Below are 26,714 nucleotides of genomic sequence, written 5' to 3' on the forward strand. Positions count from 1 at the left end.
TATACTCAATTGAAACGGCCTCAATATTGTGAAGTTAGAAAACGGAGCAAAATAATCAATCTAAGTTAAAACTCTGTTCCAAGATTAAAGGTGCACAACCTCCAAATTATTAGCATCAAAATATTTCTCATGTCACCTGAACATGAGAAAAAATTCTGAACAAATTGTGTTAGCAGATAAGACAAAGGATTTAGTCAGCTTTTACTCATCCGATTCACTGCTCTACCAGAAAAATGTACTCTTTCCCTTAAAAAGGTGCTGTACTATGAAAAGATTTAACTTTCATATTGTACATAGTTCTGGTCACTGAGATATTAAGCTGGAAAAGGTGCAGAAAAGATTCACAAGAATGTTACCAGGACTCATGGGCTGGGACTTTTCTCCCTGGAGACTGAGGGGTGAACTGAGAGGTTTATAAAATTATAAGGGAGCATAAATAACGTGAATAGCCAGTCTTTTTCCCCCAAGGTATGGAAATCAAAAACTAGAGGGCATAGATTTAAGGTGAGATGGGAAAGTGTAAGAGGGATACATTTTTCACACAAGGATGATGAGAATATGGAATGACCTTCAAGAGACAGGTGCAATTACAATATTTAAAAGGCATTTAGACACATGCAGAGATAGGTTAAGAGGTATATGGACTGTGTTTGGGCAAATAGGACTAACTTGGGATGTTATCAGACTCCTGAATGAACCTCAGTATAGTAAAATTATATTACCTTTGCTCCATACCAACTGATCTCTCTCCAAACTCTTGCACTTCATCGGCACAGACAATTTGGGCCAAAGGGTTTGTCTCGGCGCTGTCAAACTACGATCAGCCCTTGGAGCTTGGCACCCCAAGAAAAATAAATGCCTGCCCTTGTGATTTTTTTAATTTATAATTTAGACATACAGCACGGTAACAGGTCATTTCACCCCACAAGTCCATGCCGCCCAATTGACACCCAATTAACCTACACACCCTGTAGGCTTGAGGATTCTGGAGCCCTCGTGGAAAATCCACGAGGACGCGGGAGAATGTACAAACTGCTTACAGACAGCATGGGGTCCCGATTGCAAAGGCGCTGTGGTAACCCTGCCGTCCTGTTCCTTTTCTCAAAACGACAATATTTACATAAGTTAAATAACATTTTTCTAATTACAGCAATATTATTGCAAATTTTAACAGTGCATGACAGGTAGCATTGTAAAAGATCAATGGCCTGGTTAGTAACTTACTGTGAATTACCAATGCATCATTTATCATCCATGGGAAAAGCAAGGACAGGTCCAAATCGACAATAAATCAGAAGGAGCATTACAAAAAATAGTGTTTACCTTTTTGCTATACACCCTTTCCTTTCTTCATTCATCGAAGAATCTTTCACTTGTAAGCAATGTCGTTTACTTGCGAATGCTTTTTCTAGATGATTACGAAAGGAATTCATAATTCAGATTTTATTTACAATGAACAGTCCAGAGATTAGAAAAACATTTTTTTTAAATCAGTTCATACCTTACCTAGTTACAATAATTAGTACAAGTCTTTCAATGGAAAATTAGTAACTGTTCTTGAATCATGAATCTTGCTCAATATTTTTCAGCCATCCCTGCCAACTTCACGTTAAATGCAGTCACTCACTTTGTTTATATATATGTAATTTCCTCAGTATTTCAAGCATAGGATTGCAATTTGTCATTTGTGACAGGATGGAATTATTTTCCAAGTTAAAATTAAGAAAATATATATTAGAGACATTCACATAATTGGTTTCAAGTAACGGTAATAAATTGAGGAAGCCAGTTAACAGTGGTGATAAAATGAAAGGCCAATGTGACATTTCCCTTCCATAGGGTCATTCTTATAATTTATAAAAAATAAGCAATTCAAATCTTCACCCCAAGCGCTTGAGGCATCACTGAACTATTTACAAAACAGTGCGCAAAAGCGACCAGAAAAATATACAAAGAGAGGACATTTTGTATTTGAGCTTCATTAAGTAACTTAGCTAGGATTTACTTTCTCAATAAACTGCACAGCAGAGCCTAATTGCATGCTCAATATTATAATGATAAAATGAGGTGCAAAGACTACAGAATCAACAGGGAAATGGATTCTGGGCCAAAAGCAGACGGTTTACTGCTTGGGTCATTTTACAAAGGAAGAAAACCTCATTTTTTTAAAATAATATTCATTCGACCCATGTTTGAGGACAGGAAATCAAACTGTTTCCTTTCCTGGTCATTGTTCCCAGAAAATGTGGCACGCCAGAGTTGGAAAGAATTCCAGTGGCCTAACTTGGAGCAGTCAATGGTGGTTTCTTGAGATTATTAGTTGAGGTGCAAAAGGTCCTGATGCATATGAAGGAAGACAAAACTCTTGAGCCTGACCAGATATATTGAAGGGCACTGTGGGAAGCTAGAGAGAAAATTGCAGGTGCCTTGGCTAAGATTTAGGAATCGCCATCAAGTTCAGTGAGGTGCCAGAAGACTGGAGGGTGACAAATGTTGCACCTTTATTCCAGAAAAGCCTGGGAACTACAGGCTGATGAGACTAACGTGTTTTGTAAGTTACTAAAGAGCTTGCTTTGGGAGAAGATATTCATCCCCTTGGATGGACAAGGGCGGATTAGGGATAATCAGCATTGTTTTGTAAGTGGGAGGTCATGTCTCTCACAAACTGCTTGAGTTTTTTTCAAGGTGTGACAAGAGGTTAATGAGTGCAGAGCTGCAGGCGTATATATGAATTTCAGCACGCCATTCAACAAGGTTTCACACGGTAGGCTGCTCTGGAAGGTTGGACTGCAGGGGATCAAAGGTGAAATTGCAAAATGAATAGAAAATTAACTTCATGGGAGAAAGTAGAAGGTGATGGTAGAAGGCCATTTCTCAGACTGGAGACCTGTGACTGGTGGTGCGCCACAGGGTTCAGTGCTGGACCCATTGCCATTTGTCATCTATATCAATGATTTTGATGAAAACATACATGGCACGATAAGAAAGTTTCCAGATGACACTACAGTGTCTGGGATTATAGAAGGAAACTCGGTTGGCAAAGATGACAGCAGGATCTTGATTGTTTGGGCAGTTAGACAGAGGAATGGATGATGAAATTTAATGCAGAGAAATGTGAGGTGTTGCATTTTAGGAGGTTCAACATGGGTGGGACCCATACAGTGAGTGGTAGGGATCTGGGGAACGTTGTCGAGCAGAGGAATCTAGGAGAGCAGGCGCATTGTACTTTGAAAGTGGTGCCACTAGAATGGTCAAAAAGGTTTTCAACACATTGGGCTTCAGTCAGAGTATTGAGTGTAGAAGTTGGGAGGTCATGTTGCAGTTGTACAAGATGTTGGTGAGGCCTCATTTAGAGTATTGTGTTCAATTTGGTCACCATGCCAAATGTTGTCAAGCTGGAGAGGATGCATAGAAGATTTGAGGATGCTGCCAAGACACTGATGGCCTGAGCCTCGGGGAAAGGTTGAGCCGGCTAAGGTTTATTCCTTGGAGCACTCAAGGAGAAGGAGTGAACTCCAACAGGTATACAAAATCACAAGCCTAATCAATCAGATGAACAGACTTTTGCCGAGAGGCAAAGCAAGTACGTGGGTTTAAGTTAAGGTGAGAGAGATTTGACTGGAACCAGAGGAGTGACATTTTCTTTTCTAGAGGGTAGTGGGTATGTGGAACAGGGTGCTGGAGGTGGTGATTGAGGCAGGGACTATTGCAATCTTTAAGAAAGAAAGTGGACAGATACATGAATAGGATGGGTTTGGAGGGATATGGGCCAAATGCAGGCAGGTAGGACTAGAGTGGGTGGGACATTTTGGCTGGCGTGGGCAAGCTGGGCCAAAGGGCTTGTTTCCCTCCTGTATGGCGACAGTACCACTTTCATCAGGTTAGAAATGCCGCAGATGCTAACTGAAATAACCACATCCTTACTTTCAATCGCAGTAAGAGTTTGATAACATTTAAAGACGATAAAAAGGTAGATATTAAATTGAAAATGTATAGAGATTCTCAAATTCCACAATTACAATAAACTGATTAATTTTACTTCATCCTGCAGAATCTTCCTCACAAACAAACATAAGAAATAGAAGCAGGAGTTGACCATCTGGCCCTTCGAGCCTGTTCTGCCATTCAACAAGATCGTGGCTGATCTGGCTATGGACTCAACTGCACTTACCCACCAGTTCCCCATCTAAACAGAGGGTAAGATCACAGAGGTCTCCCTTTCCTCTACTCACCAGAGATGTTGCTCAAATGAGGCTTATGGAATTATTGAGGCTCCCTACCATCCATCACACAGTATCTTTGATCTTTTCTGGCTACTAACAGGAAAGAAGTACAGGAGCATCAAAAGCAGGACCACCAAGCTGGGAACTAGCTTGTTACCAGACAAATAAAAATGTACATTATTCTTAAAGCACAAAAAAGTACAAATATTGATGTGTATGTGTGATTATTGAGTGCCGTGTATTAAGTGTGTGCACTGTGGTCCAGAAAAACACTTATCTGTTTGCATGTATACTTCAAGATGATAATGAACTTGAAAGGCAAGTGATTTTTAATTATTCGCAAATGTTATTTTTAGTAAATTTATCTTTTGAATTCAATTTTTAAACATTTCATTTCTATGTTACTTCAATTTTATCATATAAATGCCTCTGAACATCAGCCACCATTGCAGGTTTCGTAATACTGGAGAAACTCAGCAGGTCAGTGTCCTTCATGTAGCAAAGGTAAAAATACAGAACCAACATTTCAGGCTTGAAAGGTATGAAAAAATGTCGGCAGGCGTCTGAATAAAGGGGAAAGGGCTCTTTGCAGATTTCACCAGTTTGACAAAAAGGCAGAAACCAGCAACTATAAAGTGGTGTTCCTCAAGAACACAGGGCAAAATTAAAAGCAAAGCCTGTCCTCTGGTCCAATTTGACCATCAAACATTACTGAAAAGCCAAACTGGAAAGGAAGAGCAGACATTGAAAAAACAGTTGATCAATGCTTCTCTTTCTTGCATCCTTTTCTCGAAATGCAACCCATAGAGATCACTAACCATCTCTGGCACAACCTTATCCCTTGCACTATTTCCATTTTTCATCCTTAAATGCCACAGTAACAAATACAAACAGAGCTTGGGACCATTTGGCCTTGATGGCCTTGCACCTTATCTCAAAATTTTCCAGCACATTGTTAGCATCAAGACCACCAAGTACCACCAAGCTGCCACCCTGTTATTACCTGTCCATTTCCTCTTCTTTGCAGGGAAACACATCAGATGTGCCCCTAAAGAAATGTCACTTGCTCAGAACTCGAGCCAGTGCCTCTAAAATGGGATTTCTTATTCCCTTTTACAGTGATAGAAGGAAGTCATTCAGGGCAACATATTCCAGCCACTGGCAACACCAGACAGCATCTGCAGATTATATGAACTATGTGGCCAGAAAGTATACTTCACACACTTTGGTTTCATTTCACTGTTCACTTATTAAGAGCACACTGAGATTTTTCTGGGAGGCCAAGCTTGCAAAACCCTTAGTCATCTCTGGCTTTAATCTAAAGGGTTACCACACATCACAGCAGGTTTTTAACTGGAAGATTAACACTGGTATGGTCTTAGTGTTCAAGTTGTGCTTGCATTTCATGGACACATTCCTGCCTCTCAATTAGAATTTTCTCTTCCATTAATCAAGTACCATGACAAGGTTTCTTAACAAGGTACTGTACAGCCATCGCATGAACAATAGATGTAGAAAGGTTGTTTCCTGTGATGGGAGAATCTGGAACAAGAGGGCACAACTTCACCTTGCCATTTCCACTGGCCTACTCACAGATTGGGATGCTTCTGATCAGTTTCTGGTACTGCTTTTCACCCATTTGAGAGACAGCTGATGCTGGAATATGGAGCCACAAACAACGTATTTGAGAAACAGCAGTCCCGATGAAGGTTTCCAGTCTGAAACTTCAACCATTCGTTATCTCCCACCAAGTTGCTCCAGCTGATTGCTTGTTGTTCCTCGATTAATCCCCTGGAATAAGCTCTCACAATTCATTACGTCTGCAGGTGGTAAACAGCGACAATATAGCGTTTAGCTCCTCCATAAGCAGATGTCTGCAACTACCACCAACACAACCAAATCTCTACCTCATTCCTTAAACTTGTTCTGGTTCCCTTGATAAAGGGCTCAAGCCCAAAATGTTGGTTATACGGTTATATAGTTATATGACACTGCATGACCTGCTGAGTTTCTCCAGCATTCTGTTTTGACTGCTTCCCCTGGCACAGTGTGTATTCCAATTTCCTTATTTCCTCATATCCATGGATTTAGATTGGGTAGGCATCTAGTTTACTCTTTTTCGGTCAGATTTGGCTTGACTGCAAGGCCCATTGCTCAGAATCTGCCACAACTGCACAAGAACAGAAAACTGAAGACTTTCCCATCATTTCCAGTTTCACCACCAGTTGTGAGCACTCTAATTTGACCATTTCCCTTCCTGCAGAACTCCAGGCCAGGTGAAATTTTGAGAATACAGAATTTGTATGATCCTGTCAGGATTAAAGGCAAGGTTAGCAGGCGTAGGGAACCTCAATTTTCAAGGGAAATTGGGGATCTGATTTGAAAGAGAGGTGAATAGCAAGTATAGGCAACATGGAGTAAATGAAGTACTTGAAGCATATTAAAAAAAATGCAAACAAAACCTCAAAAAATCAGGAAGGTTAAAGAACAGACATGAGGTGCTTTGGCAGACAATGTGAAAGAAAATCCTAAGGTTTTCTATAGGTATATTAAGAACAAAATTGGTCCCCTCGAAGATCAAAGTAGTCATCTTTATATGGAGCCAAAAGAGATGGGGGAGATATTAATTATTTTTTTAACCCCATCAGTATTCACTCAGGCAAACAAGCAGTGAGGTCATGGGCACCCTACAGAATAAATAGGAGGAAGTGCTTGCTGCCTTAAAGCAAATAAGGGTTGATAAATCACCAGGGCCTGATAAGATATTCCCTCAGACCTTGAGGGAGGATAGTTCAGAAATTGTAGGGACTCTGGCAGAAATATTTAAAATTTCCTTACCCACGGGTGTGGTGCCGGAGGATTGGAGGGTAGGTCACATTGTTCCATTGGTTAAAAAAGGCTCCAAAAGTAACCCTGGAAATTATACGCCAGTGAGCCTGACTTCAGCAGTAGGGAAATTAGTGGAAGGTATAACATAACATAACAATTACAGCACGGAAACAGGCCATTAGGCCCTTCTAGTCCGCACCGAACCAAACACCCCTATCTAATCCCACCTCCCTGCACAATGCCCATAACCCTCCATCTTCTTCTCATCCATATACCTGTCCAACCTTTTCTTAAATAATACAATTGACTCCGCCGCCACTATTTCTCCCGGAAGATCATTCCACACAGCTACCACTCTCTGAGTAAAGAAGTTCCCCCTCATGTTACCTCTAAACCTCTGCCCCTTAATTCTTAACTCATGTCCTCTTGTTTTAAACTTTCCTCCTCTTAACGGAAATAGTCTATCCACATCCATTCTATCTATCCCTTTCATAATCTTAAATACTTCTATCAAATCCCCTCTCAACCTTCTACGCTCCAAAGAATAAAGACCCAATCTGTCCAATCTCTCCCCATACTCCAGAGGCTTAAACCCAGGCAACATTCTGGTAAACCTTCTCTGCACTCTCTCCACTCTGTTTATATCCTTCCTATAATTAGGCGACCAGAACTGCACACAGAACTCCAAATTAGGCCGCACCAACGTCTTATACAATCTCAACATCACCTCCCAACTCCTATATTCCATGCAATGATTGATAAAGGCCAGCATACTAAAAGCCTTCTTCACCACCCTATTCACGTGAGTTTCTACCTTCAGGGAACGATGTACCGTCACTCCTAAATCTTTCTGCTCTTCTGTATTCCTCAATGCTCTCCCATTTACCACGTATGTCCTATTCTGATTCTTCTTACCAAAATGAAGCACCTCACACTTATCAGCATTAAATTCCATCTGCCATTTTTCAGCCCACTTTTCTAAGCAGCCCAAATCCCTCTGCAATCCTTGAAAACCTTCTTCATTATCCACTATTCCACCTATCTTAGTATCGTCTGCATATTTACTAATCCAATTCACCACCCCATCATCTAGATCATTAATGTATATAACGAACAACAATGGGCCCAATACAGATCCTTGAGGCACACTACTGGTCACTGGCCTCCAACCTGACAATTATCCACTACCACTCTCTGGCCTCTCCCTTTCAGCCAATGTTCAATCCATTTGACTATCTTAAAATTTATACCTAAAGACTGCACCTTCCTAACTAACCTTCCATGTGGTACCTTATCGAAGGCCTTACTGAAGTCCATATAGACAACATCCACTGCGCTACCCTCATCCACATTCCTAGTCACCTCTTCAAAAAATTCAATCAGATTGGTCAAACATGACCTTCCTCCCACAAATCCATGTTGAGTGCTCCTGATCAGACCCTGTCTATCCAGATGTTTATAAGTACTATCTCTAAGAATTTTCTCCATTCATTTACCTACCACAGACGTCAAACTTACAGGCCGATAGTTGCCAGGCTTCCTCCTTGAACCCTTTTTAAATAACGGAACCACATGCGCAATGCGCCAATCCTCCGGCACTATCCCCATATCTAATGACATTTAAAAAATTACCGCCAGAGCCTCTGCTATTTCCTCCTTCACTTCTCTCAATGTCCTGGGGAAGATCCCGTCTGGTCCCGGAGACTTATCCACCTTTATATTCTTCAAAAGCCTTAAAACTACACCTTTTGTAATCTCTATATTCCCCATATTTACCCAATTTGCTTTTTTTTATCCCACATCTCCCAATATCCTTCTCCTTAGTGAATACCGAAGAAAAGAAACTGTTCAATATCTCCCCCATTTCTCTAGGTTCCACACACAGTTTTCCACTCTGATTTTCTAAGGGACCAATTTTGTCTCTAGCTTTCCTCTTACCATTAACATATTTGTAGAACTCTTTTGGATTAGTTTTCACCCTGCTTGCCATAGTTTTCTCGTACCTTCTTTTAGCTTTCCTAATTCCTCTCTTAAGATTCCTCTTACATTCAATGTATCTTTCAAACATCTCCTTAACTCCATGCTTCTTATATCTAATGTACGCCTCCATTTTTCTTCGAACCTCAAATCTAGCTTTTCCCCAATCAAAAACCTCAATCCTTGGCCCTGATTTCTCTCTTTCCATAATGACATTGAAGCTGATGGCATTATGATCACTGGACCCGAAGTGCTCGCCAACACTAACCTCCGTCACTTGACCCATCCCATTTGCCAACAGTAGATCTAACACTGCTCCTTCTCTGGTCGGCACCTCTACATATTGTTGTAAAAAACTATCTTGCACACATTTCACAAACTCTAACCCATCCAGTCCTTTCACAGAATGTGTTTCCCAATCTATATGTGGAAAATTAAAATCTCCCATAATTACAACCCTGTGCTTATCACAAATATCTACTATCTCCCTACAGATTTGCTCCTCTAGGTCTCGGTCCCCTCCGGGTGGTCTATAATACACCCCTACAAGTGTAACCTCCTTTCCTACTCCTCAGTTCCACCCAAATAGCCTCCGTGGATGTGCCCTCTAATCTATCCTTCCTAGGCACCGCTGTAATATTTTCCCTGACAAGCAATGCAATCCTACCTCCTCTTGCCCCTCCGACTCTATCACACCTAAAACAACGAAACCCAGGGATATTCAGTTGCCAATCACATCCCTCCTGCAACCATGTCTCACTAATCGCTACCACATCATACTTCCAAGTATCAATCCACACCTTCAGCTCATCCACCTTTTTTACAATACTCCTGGCATTAAAATATATGAATTTCAGGGATTTCCCATTTTTTAATCCCTGTTTTCCCTCATCTTTAAGAACAACATTATTTACTTTTCCTGCCAATTGCCCTTCATCTTCTTCCAGAGCATTTCCCTTCTCTATCACCTGCCCATCCATATTAAAATACTTACTACAAACTTTCATTGTTTGCATTTAGGTGTTCTAAGAGATTGGATATACAATTATTGGGATAGCCTACATGGCTTTGTGCGTGGTAGGTCGTTTAACCAATCTTGTAGAGTTTTTTTGAGGTGACCAGGAAAGTTGATGAAGGAAAGGTTGTGGATGTTGTCTGCATGGACCTTTGGCATGGTTCCTACAGCCGACAAGGTTGTCATCCTGGGCGACTTCAACGCTCGTGTCGGCAAAGACTCAGAAACCTGGCCAGGAATCCTGGGCAAGCATGGCGTCGGCAAGTGCAACGACAATGGGCGCCTCCTGTTGGAGCTCTGCGCAGAACAGCGACTTGTCATTACAAACACCCTTTTTCAGCAGAGGGACAGCCTTAAGACCACCTGGATGCATCCCCGATCCAAACACTGGCACCTCCTGGACTACATCCTGGTGCGAGAAAGCGACAAACAAGATGTGCTCCACACCAGGGTCATGCCTAGCGCGGAATGCCACACTGACCACCGGCTGGTTCGCTGCAAGCTCAACCTTCACTTCATGCCAAAGCCCAGGAACAATAAAGCCCCCAGAAAGAGGTTCAATGTTGGAAACCTGCAGTCAGACGAAGCGAGAGGAAACTTCAAACCTCAAAGCAAAGCTCGACGTTGCAACCCGCCTCATGGACCCGTCCCCTGAAACCCTCTGGGATCAGTTGAAGACTACCATACTGCAATCCACTGAAGAGGTACTGGGCTTCTCCTCCAGGAAAAATAAGGACTGGTTTGACGAAAACAGCCAGGAAATCCAGGAGCTGCTGGCAAAGAAGCGAGCTGCCCACCAGGCTCACCTTACAAAGCCGTCCTGTCCAGAGAAGAAAAAAGCCTTCCGTCGCGCATGCAGCCATCTTCAGCGCAAACTCCGGGAGATCCAAAATGAGTGGTGGACTAGCCTCGCCAAACGAACACAGCTCAGCGCGGACATTGGCGACTTCAGGGGTTTCTACGAGGCTCTAAAGTCTGTGTACAGCCCCTCACCCCAAGTCCAAAGCCCGCTGCGCAGCTCAGACGGCAAAGTCCTCCTCAGCGACAAGATCTCCATCCTCAACCGATGGTCAGAACACTTCCAATCTCTTTTCAGTGCCAACCACTCAGTCCAAGATTCCGCCCTGCTCCAGCTCCCTCAACAGCCCCTAAGGCTAGAGCTGGATGAGGTTCCCACCCTGGATGAGACATATAAGGCAATCGAACAACTGAAAAGTGGCAAAGCAGCAGGTATGGATGGAATCCCCCCAGAAGTCTGGAAGGCTGGTGGCAAAACTCTGCATGCCAAACTGCATGAGTTTTTCAAGCTTTGTTGGGACCAAGGTAAACTGCCTCAGGATCTTCGTGATGCCACCATCATCACCCTGTACAAAAACAAAGGCGAGAAATCAGACTGCTCAAACTACAGGGGAATCACGTTGCTCTCCATTGCAGGCAAAATCTTCGCTAGGATTCTACTAAATAGAATAATACCTAGTGTCGCCGAGAATATTCTCCCAGAATCACAGTGCGGCTTTCGCGCAAACAGAGGAACCACTGACATGGTCTTTGCCCTCAGACAGCTCCAAGAAAAGTGCAGAGAACAAAACAAAGGACTCTACATCACCTTTGTTGACCTCACCAAAGCCTTCAACACCGTGAGCAGGAAAGGGCTTTGGCAAATACTAGAGCGCATCGGATGTCCCCCAAAGTTCCTCAACATGATTATCCAACTGCACGAAAACCAACAAGGTCGGGTCAGATACAGCAATGAGCTCTCTGAACCCTTCTCCATTAGCAATGGCGTGAAGCAAGGCTGTGTTCTCGCACCAACCCTCTTTTCAATCTTCTTCAGCATGATGCTGAACCAAGCCATGAAAGACCCCAACAATGAAGACGCTGTTTACATCCGGTACCGCACGGATGGCAGTCTCTTCAATCTGAGGCGCCTGCAAGCTCACACCAAGACACAAGAGAAACTTGTCCGTGAACTACTCTTTGCAGATGATGCCGCTTTAGTTGCCCATTCAGAGCCAGCTCTTCAGCGCTTGACGTCCTGCTTTGCGGAAACTGCCAAAATGTTTGGCCTGGAAGTCAGCCTGAAGAAAACTGAGGTCCTCCATCAGCCAGCTCCCCACCATGACTACCAGCCCCCCCACATCTCCATCGGGCACACAAAACTCAAAACGGTCAACCAGTTTACCTATCTCGGCTGCACCATTTCATCAGATGCAAGGATCGACAATGAGATAGACAACAGACTCGCCAAGGCAAATAGCGCCTTTGGAAGACTACACAAAAGAGTCTGGAAAAACAACCAACTGAAAAACCTCACAAAGATAAGCGTATACAGAGCCGTTGTCATACCCACACTCCTGTTCGGCTCCGAATCATGGGTCCTCTACCGGCACCACCTACGGCTCCTAGAACGCTTCCACCAGCGTTGTCTCCGCTCCATCCTCAACATCCATTGGAGCGCTTACATCCCTAACGTCGAAGTACTCGAGATGGCAGAGGTCGACAGCATCGAGTCCACGCTGCTGAAGATCCAGCTGCGCTGGATGGGTCACGTCTCCAGAATGGAGGACCATCGCCTTCCCAAGATCGTGTTATATGGCGAGCTCTCCACTGGCCACCGTGACAGAGGTGCACCAAAGAAAAGGTACAAGGACTGCCTAAAGAAATCTCTTGGTGCCTGCCACATTGACCACCGCCAGTGGGCTGATAACGCCTCAAACCGTGCATCTTGGCGCCTCACAGTTTGGCGGGCAGCAACCTCCTTTGAAGAAGACCGCAGAGCCCACCTCACTGACAAAAGGCAAAGGAGGAAAAACCCAACACCCAACCCCAACCAACCAATTTTCCCTTGCAACCGCTGCAATCGTGTCTGCCTGTCCCGCATCGGACTTGTCAGCCACAAACGAGCCTGCAGCTGACGTGGACTTCTTACCCCCTCCATAAATCTTCGTCCGCGAAGCCAAGCCAAAGAAGAAGACATGAAGATTAGTCAGGAAGGTTCAGGCGCTAGGTATTCACAGTGAAGTAGTGAACTGGATTCTACAATGGCTGTACAGGAGAAGCCAGAGAGTAGTAGTGGATGATTGCTTTTCAGACTGGAAACCTGTGACTAGTGGTGTGCCTCAGGAATCAATGCTGGGACCATTGGTGTTTGTCATCTTTATCAATGATCTGGATGTTAATGTGGTAAATCAGTTCAGCAAGTTTGCAGATGAAACTAAGATTGGAGGCGTTGTGGACAACGAAGAACGTTTTCAAAGCTTGCAGAGGGATCTGGACCAGCTGGGAAAATGGGCTGATAAATGGCAGATAGAATTTAATGCAGACAAGTGTGAGGTGTTGCATTTTGGAAGGACAAACCAAGGAAGGAAATACATAAAAATGGTAGGACACTGAGGAATGCGGGAGAACAGATACATAATTCCCTGAAAGTGGCATCACAGGTGGATAGGGTTGTAAAGAGAGCTTTTGGCATATTGGCCTTCATATATCGAACTATTGATGATAGGAGTTGGGATGTTAAGGTAAAGTTGTATAAGACATTGGTGATGCCAAATTTGGAATATTGTGTACAGGTTTGGAAACTTAACTACAGAAAAGGTATCAAGAAGATAGAAAGAGTGCAGAGATTTACTAGAATGTTGCCGGGACTTCAGGAACTGAGTTAGAGGGAATGGTTAAGCAGGTTCAGACTTTATTCCCTGGAGCATAGAAGAATGAGGGGAGATTTGATAGAGGTATTTAAAACTATGAGGGGTGTAGACAGAGTAAATGTAGATAGGCTTTTTCCATTGAGAATAGGCGAGATACAAACCAGAGTGAAAGGGGAAAGTTTAGGGGGAACTTCTTCACACAGATTGTGGTGGGAGTGTGGAACGATTTGCCAGCTGAGGTAGTGAATGCAGGCTCAATGTTAACATTTAAGAAGAATATGGACAGGTACATTGATGTATGGAGGACTATGTACTGGGTGTAGGTCAGTGGGACTAGGCCAAAAAAAAAATGGTTCTACACAGACTAAAAGGGCCAAAGGGGCCTGTTTCTGTGCTGTAATGTTCAATGGAAGCAGGATGTAAATAAGGCAAGGATAAAAGACCATGAGCATATGTGAGAGGGAACCAAAGTACTGGAGCAAGTACTGTAGGACCATGAGAAACAGAACCACGGAACACTGCAGCACAGAAACAGATCTGTGTTTCTCACGGTCCTACAGTACTTGCTCCAGTACTTTGGTTCCCTCTCACATATGCTCATGGTCTTTTATCCTTGCCTCATTTACATCCTGCTTCCATAGAACACCACACTGAAACATGCACGCTGGACCATCTAATCTATGGAAAAATACTTTCAATGCCATCTGGTTGCAGAGTGCCTAGAAGGAATATTAGAGTTTATTCCTTCAACTTGTTGGTAGCTTCAGTTTGGCAGTGCATGAGGCTGTGGACAGACACGTCATAGAAATAGACAGACACAGAACATTACAGCACAGAATAGGGTCTTTGGGCCACAACCTTGTGCCGACCTATATACGTGTTCAAATAATGAGCCAAACCCTCCTTTCCTTGTATCCTTCTATTTTGCTTTCATCCACGTGCCTCTCCATCTCTTAATTGCCCCTATTGTTGTAGCTTTCACCACCACCCCTGGGAATGCATTCCAAGCACCCACAACTCAGTTTTAAAAAAACACTTCTGTTCAATAAAACAATGTTGGTGTAGGAATGGAGTGTGGCATTAGCATCGAGTTCTCTAGGTTCCGTTAAACCCTCCCCTGTCAAACTCTCGCTTTATCTCTCCCTGGCTCCTTTCCTCCAGCTCTCCACTCCCTTCCCTCTCTGTCAGAGAGCTGCCCCCTTCCCCATCACCTAAGCTTTTATTTTTCCTCTGTCTTCTCACCCATATCCTCTTGTCTGTTCACCTGTGTTCCTCCCCCTGCCCCTTCTTCTCTCTTCTCCTATCCCCAACTTTTTATTCAGGTGCCTGTCTGTTTATACCTTGATGAAGGGCTCAGGCCCAAATTGTTGGTTATGCCCCTTTGCTTCCTTTAGATGCTGTGTGACCTGCTGAATTTCTCCAGCACTTTTGTCTATTACATTTAATACCAATCCTACTTTTTTATTTAAAAAGTGTGAAAAAAATTTAGACATGCATCACAGTATAAGGCCTTTCCGGCCCATGAGCCTGAGCAGCCCAATTACACACAATTAACCTACAATCCCTGGTTCATTTTGAATGGTGGGAGGAAACAAATACACACAAGAGGCAAACATACAAACTCCTTACACACAGTCCCGATGGCTTGTGTTCTTACAGCTTAGCACTAACTAAGCTAATTGTGCCGTGCTTTCACTGAGGGGGAGAGGGTAGCTCTCTGAATGGGGAGGAAAGGGGGTGGAGAGCTGGAGAAAAGGAGGAATAGGGAAAGAGGAAGAGAGAGACAAGCCTCAAGAAATTAGAGAAGTCGATGTCAATGCTATCTAGTTTAAAAGTGCCTGGGCAGAATTCTTTCCACATCTTCATCAAATGCCCCAGATTACACCACTCAGTTGCAGATATGGAACGGCTTACAACTTACCCACCAAGAGATTTTTGGTCTGTGGGAAAAAACTGATGCACCTGGGTGGATATAGATTCTACACAGAGAGTACCCAGAGTCAGGATCAAACACAGGTAGCTAAACTGATCAGTGGCTCTACCTGAAGCACTATTAACAATGCTCATATCAAACAGCATACTTCTTCACAAATAAAAGTGGGAATGTGGACATACTCAGCACTGCTGGAAGGTTATCTGTTTCTTGGCCCACATATGGTTTTGCTTTAGATTTCCAACATTACCGTTTTGGTTACTTCTCAGAGCTTGACACACCTTGCATTCCAAAAGAAATATTTATAGAGAGGATTTACTGGAAAATAATATGAAGGTTTCTCAAGTGAAGATATTTATCTAACAAGCTTCAGGATGTCTTCATTTCTTCTTTTATTCAATATTAGCTCAACATCTGTCTACTATGTCAAGAATGCCACAAGGGAAAGGAAGTCACTGAGGCCTCTGAAGTCTGAGGAGATTTGGCATGTTATGTACTCCATGAAACTTCTACAGGTGTACTATGGGAGGAATATTGACTGGTTGCATCATGACTTGGTTTAGTAATTCGAGTCTCCGGGAATGCAGAAGACTATAGAAAGTAGAAAACACAGCCAAATCCACCACAGGCTCCAACTCCAACCTATTGAAGATATGTCCAATGTGCTACCTGAAGAACCCCCATCACTCTGGTCAATCTCTAATCACTGCTGCTACTTTGTGAAGGTAGAAAAACCCAAGGTCCAGCACCTCTACATTCAAGAACAGTTTTCCCCAATGGGTATCAAGCTCTTGAACCTCCCCTTATTACCCGAACTAAACTTCCTTGGCACCACAAAAAGACCTGTGAGCTCGTGAAAACCTTTCTCCTCCCTCTTGTATCAACTGTAACTGTAAATACAGTAGTCCCCCCGCCTATTCGTGAAGGATGTTCCAAGATCCCCAGCAGATGCCTGAAACCACGGATAGTACCGAACCCTATATATATGTTTTTTCCTATACATACAAACTTGTGATAAAGTTTAATTTGTATATGAGGCATAATAAGGAGATTAACAATAACTAATAATAAAATAGAACAATTATTACAATTTTTTTTAAGTTACTTGAACACAAGGCACTGTGATACCGCAACAGTCGATCTGAATACAATCTGTACTGTATTTTCCAATCGCGCACAACTGAAACCGTGGAATGCAAAACTGCGGATGGGGGGATCCACTGTATTATCTTTTATATTTTTCTTTCTGTACACCAATTTAAGCTAAACAAAAGTACCTGCTTGGCCACAGAAATTAAGGATCTTGATGCATATGTATATATGTGCATGGCATTAACACAATAGAACAGATCGAACAAATTAAGAACAGAATTAAAGATGGATTTTTGAAGTAAAACCTATAGAGTTAGAATTTTTTAGTATTTTAATAGCACTGGTTTAAATTCACATTCTATGCTCTTTTTGCAGCTGCCTCTTTAAGTGGCCATTACAGAGATGCACAAACTACAGGCTGACTGAAAAAGACATTTATTCCATTCTAAGTTTTTCCGAACAAATTTTCTCCTTGCCATTTATTAACCACTCCTTGCTGGAGTTCAATTTCAGATTTCCTGCTCCATCTCGTCAAAAAAATTTCCATGTTAAAATCAAAGTTACTTACAGACAGTTCCAACAGGTACAAGTTCAGCAATTGGGCTTTATTTTCCAATTCCTATTATGGATCTCAATTGAATTATTCAACCTGGAATCATGGAGAATTTTGGGAGTTCACTGTTGAACAAGCCCTCAGCCTGCCAGTGAAGTACAACCACTTGAAGCCAAAGAGGGAGATTTGGATTTTTTTTAAATAAATGAGACAGTTGTAGGAGATGAGCAGTAAAAAAATGTGCGCAATTCGTGTTGTACAACACTGGAGTCAAGTCGAAACATTTTCCTTGTCTAAGACCGGCTAACTTGAGCAAAGAAATCTGTGGATCAGAATTCAAGACAAGGCAACAACTTCTCAGTCTACTCCAAACCTTCCAGCTTGCATTTCATCATATGGCGGGGGTGGGGAGCAGATAACAAGCTTTCACTCCTTAAAATCCGGTTTTTTTGTGTGAGAGGAAAAAAATGTACATGTTTTAAATCTGATGACTCAGTTCATGTAACATTAATTGAAAATCAGAATAGATCCATCTTATCAACAGTGAACCACATATATTTTTGGGAAATATAGAGCACATATTTACTAATTTTTGTTTTGCACATATGATTGACTCTGTGAAGACCTCACTTCTTTGTAACCTCTAATAGATTTATCTGTATAAATGTTTTATTTCTTGGCATTCTCAAGTTTTTTTTTCTTCCTTTTTTAGGGCTGGGGGGGGTTGGGAGGGTGGATTGAAGGAGATGGGAGTATATTGCCATATGTAATAATTTTTTAAAAGTAGTTTACAATTATATGTAATTATATTGTGGTTTAAAATTTATAAAGTCTTCAGAAAAAAACCCCAAAAATAGTGAACCTCGTGCAATACTGAACTTTCTCCCAGGGAGATAAACCTAACAAACAACTTTGACTTCTTATTCACAATTCCCGATTCATTTTTGTAGTAGAGCAAAGTTAAATCCAATCATCCATGTGCAAATTTGGAGCAAATGCTGGGAAATACCCACAACACAAGAGGGGAAAGCGTGGCAGTGCACTCTCTTGTGGCGAACCGGCCCCACTTTTACCGCTGCGTGGCGGGGCAGCCATGAGAAGATGGCACTGTCAGGGGGTTCTCCCTTGCCTCATGCTTCCAGCCTAGCACGCGCCTCGGGCAGCCGTTATGACGTCACCGCGCATGCGGTGACCGAGCTCACGCTGCCCTTAAAGGGGCACGCGCTGGATTTGAATATGACATTCGTTGAGTGCATCCAATGTGGTGGCTGAGAATTTCTTTGGTGTAGCTACCGCTATATTAGTGACCCTGGCGAGCCCAGACATCGTTCTGGTCTCAAAACATGGATCCCGCGGAGATCAACGCCATTGCTATCAAACTGACCCCTCTCTGGACCCATCGCCCGCGTACGTGGTTCTGGCAGGCGGACGTGTAGTTTCGCCTCAGGAACATTTCCACAGACGCGATGATGTTTTACCACGTCATGAGCGTGCTAGACAAGGAAGGAGACTGCGGCCAGGGTGGACGATCTCATCCACCACCCACCAGCCACGGGTAAATATTCTGCCCTCAAGAATCTTCTTCTGGGCACATTCGGTCTCTCCCCACAACAGCAGACCTCCAGACTCCTGCACCTGGACGAATTGGGCGACCGAATGCCATCAGCCCTCATGGATGACATGCTGGCGCTGGTGGAAGATCACAAGCCCTGCTTCTTGTTCCGCCAGATCTTCCTGGAGCAGATGCTCGAGGATATTCAGCTCCTGCTAGGAGACAAGGACTTCACGGATCCATGCACGGCGATTCGCAGCCTGAGCGAACACCCTCTGGCACATAAAGAGGGAGAACAAAGCCGCCCTCAGCCAGGTCACTCGTCCAGGAACCAGCCGGTCGCAGATTCCCCCCCCCCCCCAAACACAAGCCAGAGGAGCACTTGGTGCTTTTACTATCAACGCTGGGGAGCACAAGCCCGTAAGTGGAGGCAACCTTGCACCTACCAGGGAAACGACCCAGCCAGCCGCCGTTGATGGCCGCGACGGCTGGCCACACAAACAGCCTCCTGCATATAACCAATAAGTCCACCGGCTGGCATTTCCAGGTGGACACCAGAGCAGAGCCGAGTGTCTTGCCCCCAACCGCCCTCGAGACATGCATCTGAGCTCGTGGTCCCACCCTGTGGGTGGCCAATGGTTCCACCATTAAAACCTTCAGCACCCACAGGGCGCAGATCCAGATCTGGAGAGATAAATTCCGCTGGAGGTTTGTGCTGGCTTTAGTGGGTACTGCGCTGTTGGGGGCTGACTTGTTCAGAGCGCATGGCCTACTAGTCGACATGAAGGGCAAAAGACTGGTTAATGCCCACACTTTCCACTCAGTTCGCACAGACGCCATGGACACCTGCAAGTCCGAAATCGCCGCCATCAGCGCTCCCAGGGACGAGTATTCCAGCATACTCATTGAGTTCCCCTCCATCCTGCCCCCTTGCCCCAGGATGGGGTATACCACACCACAAGGCCCCCCGGTGCACGCCAAGGCCCGACAACTTCTACCCGAGAAGCTGCAGTTAGCCAAGGAGGAGTTCTCTCGCCTCCAAGAGTTAGGACAGCCCCTGGACATCCCCTCTTCACATGGTCCCCAAATCCTCCGGAGGCTGGAGACCTTGCAGGGATTACTGACGCCTGAACGACGCGACTATGCCGGACAGGTACCCAATTCCCCACATCCAGGGCTTTACAGCCAACCTCCATGGCACCCAGGTCTTCTCGAAAGTCGACCTGGTGCGAGGCTATCATCAGATCCCAGTCCATCCCAAAGACATTGGTAAGACGGCGATCATCACCAACCTCGGCCTTTATGAATTCTTGCGCATGCACTTTGGGCTTAAGAATGCGACCCAGACTTTTCAGTGCCTCATGGATGCAGTGGGTAGGGACCTGGGCTTTGTGTTTATTTAACTCAACAATATCCTTAACGCCAGCCACGACCACGAGGAACACAAGGCCCACCTCTGCACCCTGTTTGCCCGCCTGGCAGAATTCGGCCTCACGGTCAACGTGGCCAAGTGCCAGTTCGGTAAGTAGACGCTGCAGTTCCTAGGGAACACCATCTTGGCAGCAGGGACTGCCCCAGCACCAGAAAAGGTCGCGGCCGTCCGGCAGTTCCCCAAACTCACCACCCTCAAGGGCCTGCAGGAATTCGTAGGTATGGTGAACTTTTAAAATTGTTTCATCCCCAGCGCCACCCGCATCATGCGGCCGCTCTTCGCGTTGATCGCCTCGAAAGATAAAGTTCTGGTCTGGTCAGAGGAGGCAGAGAGCACTTTCGCGGCAACGAAGGACGCCCTGGCCAATCCCACCTTATTGGTCTACCCGTGCTCGGAGGCACACACTGCACTCTCGGTAGACGCCTCAGCCACTGCCGTGGGAGGGCATACTCGAGCAGTGGGTTGATGAACAGTGGTGCCCGCTGGCCTTCTTTAGCAGGCACCTTTGCCCGCCAGAGCTCAAGTACAGCGCTTTCGACCGGGAGCTCCTGGTGCTGTACCTAGCCATTCGGCCACTTCCGGTACTTCCTGGAGGGCAGGCCATTCACTGCGTTCACCGACCACAAGCCCCTCACGCAGACCCTCGCAATGGCCAAGGATCCGTGGTCGGCCTGCCAGCAACTCCATCTCTCCTACATGTCAGAGTTCACCATTGACATCCGGCACAGAGCGGGTAGAGACAACGTTGTGGCAGATGCGCTCTCCCGACCGGCAATCAACACCCTCGCCCCCGGCTGAGACTACACCCAACTGGCGCAGGTGCAGAGGGAGAACTTCAAGGAAGTTTCCGCTGAGACATACGCCAGGAATTTAGTCGGCCACTGGATCGCCAGGTTCGGAGATCCAGCGCACATCACCAGCGACAGAGGCACCCAGTTCACCTCCGCCCTCTGGACTCAACTGGAAAACCTTCTGGGGGTCAAACTCCACCACACCACAGCCTACCAACCGTAAGCAAATGGTTTGGTGGAAAGATTTCATTGCCACCTGAAGTCAGCCCTCATGGCTCACCTCACAGGCCCTGGTTGGGCAGACGAACTACCCTAGGTTCTCCTCGCCATCAGAACAGTAGCAAAGGAGGATCTACAGGCGTCATCTCGTTGCCCGGCGAGTTCTTTGGCCCAGAACCCAGCTCTACGACCGAGCACCTGAACCGTAACCTGAACCTGAGCACCTGAACCTGTCCGTAGCAAGCTCGCCATCCACGCATCACAGTGCCCGAGTGACCCATCTTCCCAAAGAGCTGAACTCGGTGGAATTCATTTTTGTTCGGCACAGACCACACACTGCACCTTTGCAGCGCCCGAACGGGGGCCCGTACAAGGTCCTCCAGCAGTCCGGCAAGATTTTTACTTTGGACATGGGGGCAAAAATAAAGTGTTCCCCGTAGACCTCCTAAAGGCATCACACTTGGACCTCAAGCAGCTGGTTCAGATGGCCAGGCCCAAACGCCAAGGCCGTCCGCCCAAGCAGCGGGACGTGCAAGTCGATTCTGGGGGTGGTTGTGTGGCGGCGCACTCTCTCGTGGCAAACCGACTCCACTTGTACTGGCGTGTGGCAGGGGAGCCATGAGAAGATGGCACCGTCAAGGGTTCTCCCTTGCTTCGTGCTTCTAGCACAGCATGCGTCTCGGGCAGCCATTATGACATCACCGTGCACGCGGTGGCCGAGCTCATGCTGCCATTAAAGGGGAGTGCGTGGGATTTGACTAAAACAGTCATTGAGTGTATCCAACATGGTGGCAGTGAGTTTCTTCGCTGTAGCTACCACTACAAAAGTGTAAAAGTGTGACAAACCAGGGCAACAGTGGGAAAAAGAACAGTTTAAAGCTATAGGCAGGTCCAGGAATGTACAGGTATAACTTTATCTCCAAAACATTGAAGAATATTGCAAAATCTCTGCAGAACAATGAGATGATCTGAAAATAACATCTGGAAAATGAGACTTGAATGCCAGTTTGATGAAATAATCAAAGTTCAAGGCAAAAATAACTAGAAATAAATCAAAAGGGAAACATTCCCCTGCACCCATGACCAGGAATGGATAATAGCCATCTTGCTTGGCTCACAAAGACTAGTGCATCAGTAGATTCGTACCTGGGCACATTGTGAAATTGATTCTGTTGGGCAATCGAGTTGAATAGTTAGGAGAGAGCAGATATCGCCAGAGTGGGCCGAGTCTGAGTGGTAAGGCTTTGGCTCAACAGGCTTCTGCAAGAACAAGTAAGAGGCAAGGAATAGTTGGAGTTGAAGTCAGAAAAGGCCACCCTATTCGAGGGAAAAAAAGGATTCAGCAGGTTGGCACAGGAAGAGGCAGGTTTTTTTAGATATCATATGTAGTATTTTGTTCAGTGGGAATGGGGGTGAACTCCAGATGTGGTGAATGCGGGCTCAATTTTAACGTTTAAGAGGAATTTGGACAGGTTTTGTGGATGGGAGAAGTACGGAGGTCTATGGGTGCAGGTCAGTGGGACGAGGCAAATAAAAAATGATTTGGCACAGACTAGAAGGGGTGAAGGTGCCATGTTTCTGTGCTTTAATGTTTTATGGTTCCAATGAGAACATTCATATTTTTTTACTATAAGCAGGTAAACTGCATGTTATTCTTGCATTGATTGTGTTCAAGGAGCTGCTGAAGTACCCAAAAATATACCAATTTACTAACCTGGAAAATGTGAATCTTTTGACCCCGCCTGCCTCTTAGCAACGAGGAGATTGAAATTAAGCTTGAAAATCATTGAGGCTCTAACTCATCCAAAAAAAATAGAATTAATTGTCAAATTTCGCAATTACAGTGGTAATTTTGAAAATTTAGTAATTTGCTTACTTAAAAGATGTTCAAACTATTCAAGTCAACTCCTTTGAACAAAAACAGAAGTTAAAAAGGGATACAGATAGGTTCAGTGAGTGGGCATAGAATCTGCTAAATGAAGTACAACTTGGAAGTGCTTCTACTTCCTTAGGAGCTTGCGGAGGTTTGGTATGACACCAGAAACCCAAGCAAATTTCAACCTCACCGCCTGGTAGGAGTTTATACCAATACCCCCGAGTGAAAAGCCCTGCAAAAGGTAGTGAGCACAGCTCAGGACATCACAGGCAAAACCCTCCCCACCATCGAGAACATCTACAGGGGACGCTGCCGTCGGAGAGAAGCTGTACAGAGCCTGCTGAAATAAAGGCTGTCAACAAGCAAATAAACCAGTAACTGCCATTTATTCAAGACATGCGTGCTCCTATTTAGGGGGGGGGGGGGGGGCAACAGGTTCACATGAGTGATGTCATAATACTGCTGTGAGGCCTGGCCGCTCCCCTGGCAACGCGCTCCTGCAGCCTGGAACTTCCGCGCAGTGGGGGGAAAGCCCTTGTGCCCTGCCAAGCTGGCTGTTTGCTAGGGTGATTCAGCCCGTCGTGAGCAGGGTTGACCCAGCCCACTACACCAACAATCATCAAGAGATCCATATTAGCCAGCTCACGCTCTGTTCCCTCCGCTACCATCAGGAAAGAGGTACAGGAGTTACAAGGATTATACCACCAGGTTCAGGAACAACTACTACCCATCTACCATCAACAATAAGCTCAATCAGGGTCTCATTTTTGCACTTTGTTGATTTTTTTCATGTCTGTTTTGCAGTTTGTTTACACGTGTATGTTGTGTTCAGTTTTTTTTGCACTACTGATAGAGGTAATTCTGCCTGGCCTGCAGGGAAAAGAATCTCAGGGCTGAATATAATGTCATGTTATAATATGACAACAAATCTGAAATCTGAATCTGTATATTTTGGCATGAAAACTAAAGATGCATACCAGATTGAAGCAGTCAGGTTGTCATAAGGGGAAATGTTGGATAAGCTAAGCTTGTACCTCCTGGAGGTCAGAAGGGCAAGATGGGACATCAGTGATCCTGACAGGCCTTGACAAAACAAATGTGGGGAGGAAGCCTCCTCTTCTGGGAGAATCAAGAACTACAGATTTTAAAATCTGTTTAAAAATAAAAAGTTATCCATTATGTATTGAAGGTGGCAAAAAATAAATTCTCAGAAGGTTACCAGTCTTTAAAACTCTTTTCCTCCAAGGGCATTGGCAGGAAGCAGGATCTTTGAATGTTTTCAGGCTGAGTAGGTACTTGATTAGCAGGGTGCTGAAAGGTTACCACATGCAGGCAGGAATGTGGAACTGAGGTAAACCAGATGAGAGACATTATCTGATCAGGTCGTAAAGAGAGCTTTTGGCGCATTACCTTTCATAAATCAAAGTACTGAGTACTAGAGTTGGGATGTTATGATAAAGTTATATAAGACACTGGGTGAGGCCAAATTTGGAGGATTGTGAGCAGTTTTGGTCACCAAAGTACAGGAAAAATATCAATAAAATTGAAAGAGTGCAGAGATCAACTTGGATGTTGCCAGGATTTGAGGAACTAGGTTACAGGGAAAGGTTAAATCAAGTTAGGACTTTATTCTCTGGAGTGTCAGAAAATGAGGGGAGATTTGAGAAACGCTTCCAAAATTATGATGGGTATAGATGAAGGAAGTGCAAGTAGGCTTTTTCCAGCGAGGTAAATTTAGACATACAGTAACAAGCTCCTTCGGCCCATGAGCCCATGCAACCCAATTACACCCAATTAACCTACACCCCCTGATATGTTTTGAAGGATGGGAGGAGACCATAAGCCCCCAGGGAAAACCTACATAGTCATGGGGCAAACATACAAACTCCTTATAGACAGCACGAGATTCGAGCCCAGGCCCTGATCATTGACACTGTAACTGTGTTGCGCTAACCATGCCACCTTAGGTGAGATAGAAATCAGAGGACAAAGGTCAAGGGTGAAAGAGGAGAGATTTAGGTGGAATTTCTTAACAGAGAGTGGTGGACGTATGGAACTAGCTGCTTGACTAAAAAGTTGCTGCAGGCTCAATTTTAACACGTGTTATATGCGTATTTTACAAACCAGGTACCTGTGTCGCCCCCCCCCCCCCCACTCCCGCGTGTTATATGCCTGTGTGCACTATATAAGAATATTTTTACATGTTGAAAGAACACGCACAATTAATAGCGGCCGTGAGAAGAACACACTGGCAATTTATAGTGGGAATATTACAGCGAGTTTGGGAATATACACTGATGTTTGTCTTCAGTCCCTCTGTGCTTGATAATTTAACTTTGGGGGTAGGTTAGGTGTGGGATTTGGGATAGGGTTAAGGGGATGGTTGGGGTTCTGGTTAGGGTTAGGCTTAGTGGTCCACAGCAACAGAGAGCAGGCAGTGGACCACCGAGGCAGAGCGGGACAGCACTAAAAAAAAGTTTTGAATATACTAAGAAAATTACGGTACACAGTACACTTTGACTCGAGTTGGTCTCAGAATACATGCAGTGGAGCTTACACTGCAGGTGTTCAAGGAAAATGACAAGGGGCTTGGAGGAAAAAAAAAGTCAGGACTGGAATGGCACAACATGCATTCCATGAAAATGGGAATAATTTCCCAGCATGTTAAAACACATTTGAATCTTACAGTATTGAAAAAGACTCTTCAACTTCATCCAACACTAATTTAGACTCATCTCAAATTTTTGCTCACATTCCCTTCATTTGCCACAGATTTTTTGAAATCATATAATGATGTACCAGGGATATTTTATAGCTGTTATGCGACTACCAATTTCATTTTTCAGGGGTGTGAGGAAATAAACACACCAAAGCTCACAAGTCACTTGCAGAATTTATAATATCCTCAGTAAAGTCACTGGAGGTCAGGTTTGAACCTTGATCCTAGGATATCCAGGGTAACACCTGGCTAAGATAAGACACTAGTCAATCAAAGATAGTATTTCAATCAACTCTAGGGTATTATAATACGCAACTTTAAACTGAAGTAAATACAATAGCAGAGAAACTCAGTAGGTCAGAGTGTACTTTATTTAGCAAGGAGAAAGATACATAACCAAGGTTTCTGCCCAAATCCTTCAACAAGGTACTATACGAGCAAAATGTAGGTAGCCGCCTGAATAAAATAGAGGGAGGCGCAGGTGAGGCAAGAGGTAATAGTGGATGAAGGAGAGAGGACACAACAGCAAACGGGGGTAACTCTGTGAATGAGGAAGGAAGGGATGGGAAAATGGTAGAAAAGAAGACAGAGGGATGGTGAAGAGGAGAAAAGAGTCTGGCAGAAACCAGCGAAATCTATGTTAATGCCATCCAGTTGGAGAGTGCCCCGACGGAATATTAGTTGTTGATCCTCGAATTTACGGTTGGTCTTGGTTTGAGGCCACAGACAGACATATCAGCCTGGGAGTGGAGCGCAGAAATTGAAATGGTTGGCCACTGGGAGATCCATCACTGATGTGGACAGAGCCACGGTGCTCAGTGAATGGATTTCTCAGTCTGCGTCCAGTCTCTCC

General features: G+C 44.6%; 1 protein-coding gene across 1 annotated transcript in view; it reads right to left on the reverse strand.

Annotated features, from left to right (window-relative positions):
- Positions 1–26,714, reverse strand: part of uvrag (UV radiation resistance associated gene) — a 371,671-nt gene that overhangs the window by 227,487 nt on the left and 117,470 nt on the right. Inside the window, exon 10 of the mRNA XM_069892509.1 lies at positions 1,324–1,408. Coding sequence (XP_069748610.1) covers positions 1,324–1,408 — 85 coding nt within the window. The remainder of the gene's footprint in view (positions 1–1,323; positions 1,409–26,714) is intronic.

Source organism: Narcine bancroftii, chromosome 7 (assembly GCF_036971445.1).
Source record: "Narcine bancroftii isolate sNarBan1 chromosome 7, sNarBan1.hap1, whole genome shotgun sequence".
Taxonomy (NCBI): Eukaryota; Metazoa; Chordata; class Chondrichthyes; order Torpediniformes; family Narcinidae; genus Narcine; species Narcine bancroftii.